At 44.4% G+C, this 419-nt stretch overlaps 1 protein-coding gene across 1 annotated transcript; it reads left to right on the top strand.

The window, feature by feature from the left end:
• The first annotated feature begins 41 nt into the window (after nt 1–41).
• Nucleotides 42–402, top strand: LOC107581236 (prefoldin subunit 1-like). The gene is made up of 2 exons (XM_016266750.1): nt 42–217; nt 309–402. The coding sequence occupies exons 1-2, from the start codon at nt 42–44 to the stop codon at nt 400–402; spliced, it is 270 nt and encodes an 89-aa protein (XP_016122236.1).
• The last annotated feature ends 17 nt before the right edge of the window (nt 403–419 follow it).

The following is a 419-nucleotide window of genomic DNA, read 5'->3' as shown; positions in this document are numbered from 1 at the left end:
TTAAGATCTCATTTAACTCAAACTGCAATCCTCACATCTGTATGCCACAGGCCTTTGCAGAGTTGCAGGCTAAAATGGTTGACACCCAGCAGAAGGTGAAGCTGGCAGACCTGCAGATCGAACAGCTGAGCCGCATGAAGAAGCACGCCAACCTCACGCACGCAGAGATCACATCGCTCCCTGACAGCACTCGCATGTATGAGGGAGCAGGACGCATGTATGTACATTTTGTTGCTGTAAAATCTGCCCTAAATGAGTTGTTTTTTTTAAACTGTTCACTGTTTTGACCATCTTCTCACTTTTTCCAGGTTCATTTTACAGTCAAAAGATGAGATTGCCTATCAGCTTTTGGAAAAGCAGAAGACGGCAGATGAGAAGGTCAAGGAGCTTGAGGTAAGTTAGGACTACAAAAAAAACAA

Source organism: Sinocyclocheilus grahami, unplaced genomic scaffold (assembly GCF_001515645.1).
Source record: "Sinocyclocheilus grahami isolate Dianchi unplaced genomic scaffold, SAMN03320097.WGS_v1.1 scaffold127864.1, whole genome shotgun sequence".
Taxonomy (NCBI): Eukaryota; Metazoa; Chordata; class Actinopteri; order Cypriniformes; family Cyprinidae; genus Sinocyclocheilus; species Sinocyclocheilus grahami.
Note: the sequence above shows the minus strand (reverse complement) of the source record. Positions and strands in the feature narration are given on the sequence as shown.

Excerpts from the sequence above, each read along its gene's own strand:
- LOC107581236 (XM_016266750.1), top strand. The coding sequence starts at position 42 with ATGCCACAGGCCTTTGCAGAGTTGCAGGCTAAAATGGTTGACACCCAG. Across the intron at positions 218-308 it reads TATGAGGGAGCAGGACGCAT|GTTCATTTTACAGTCAAAAG; the intron begins GTATGTACATTT and ends CACTTTTTCCAG.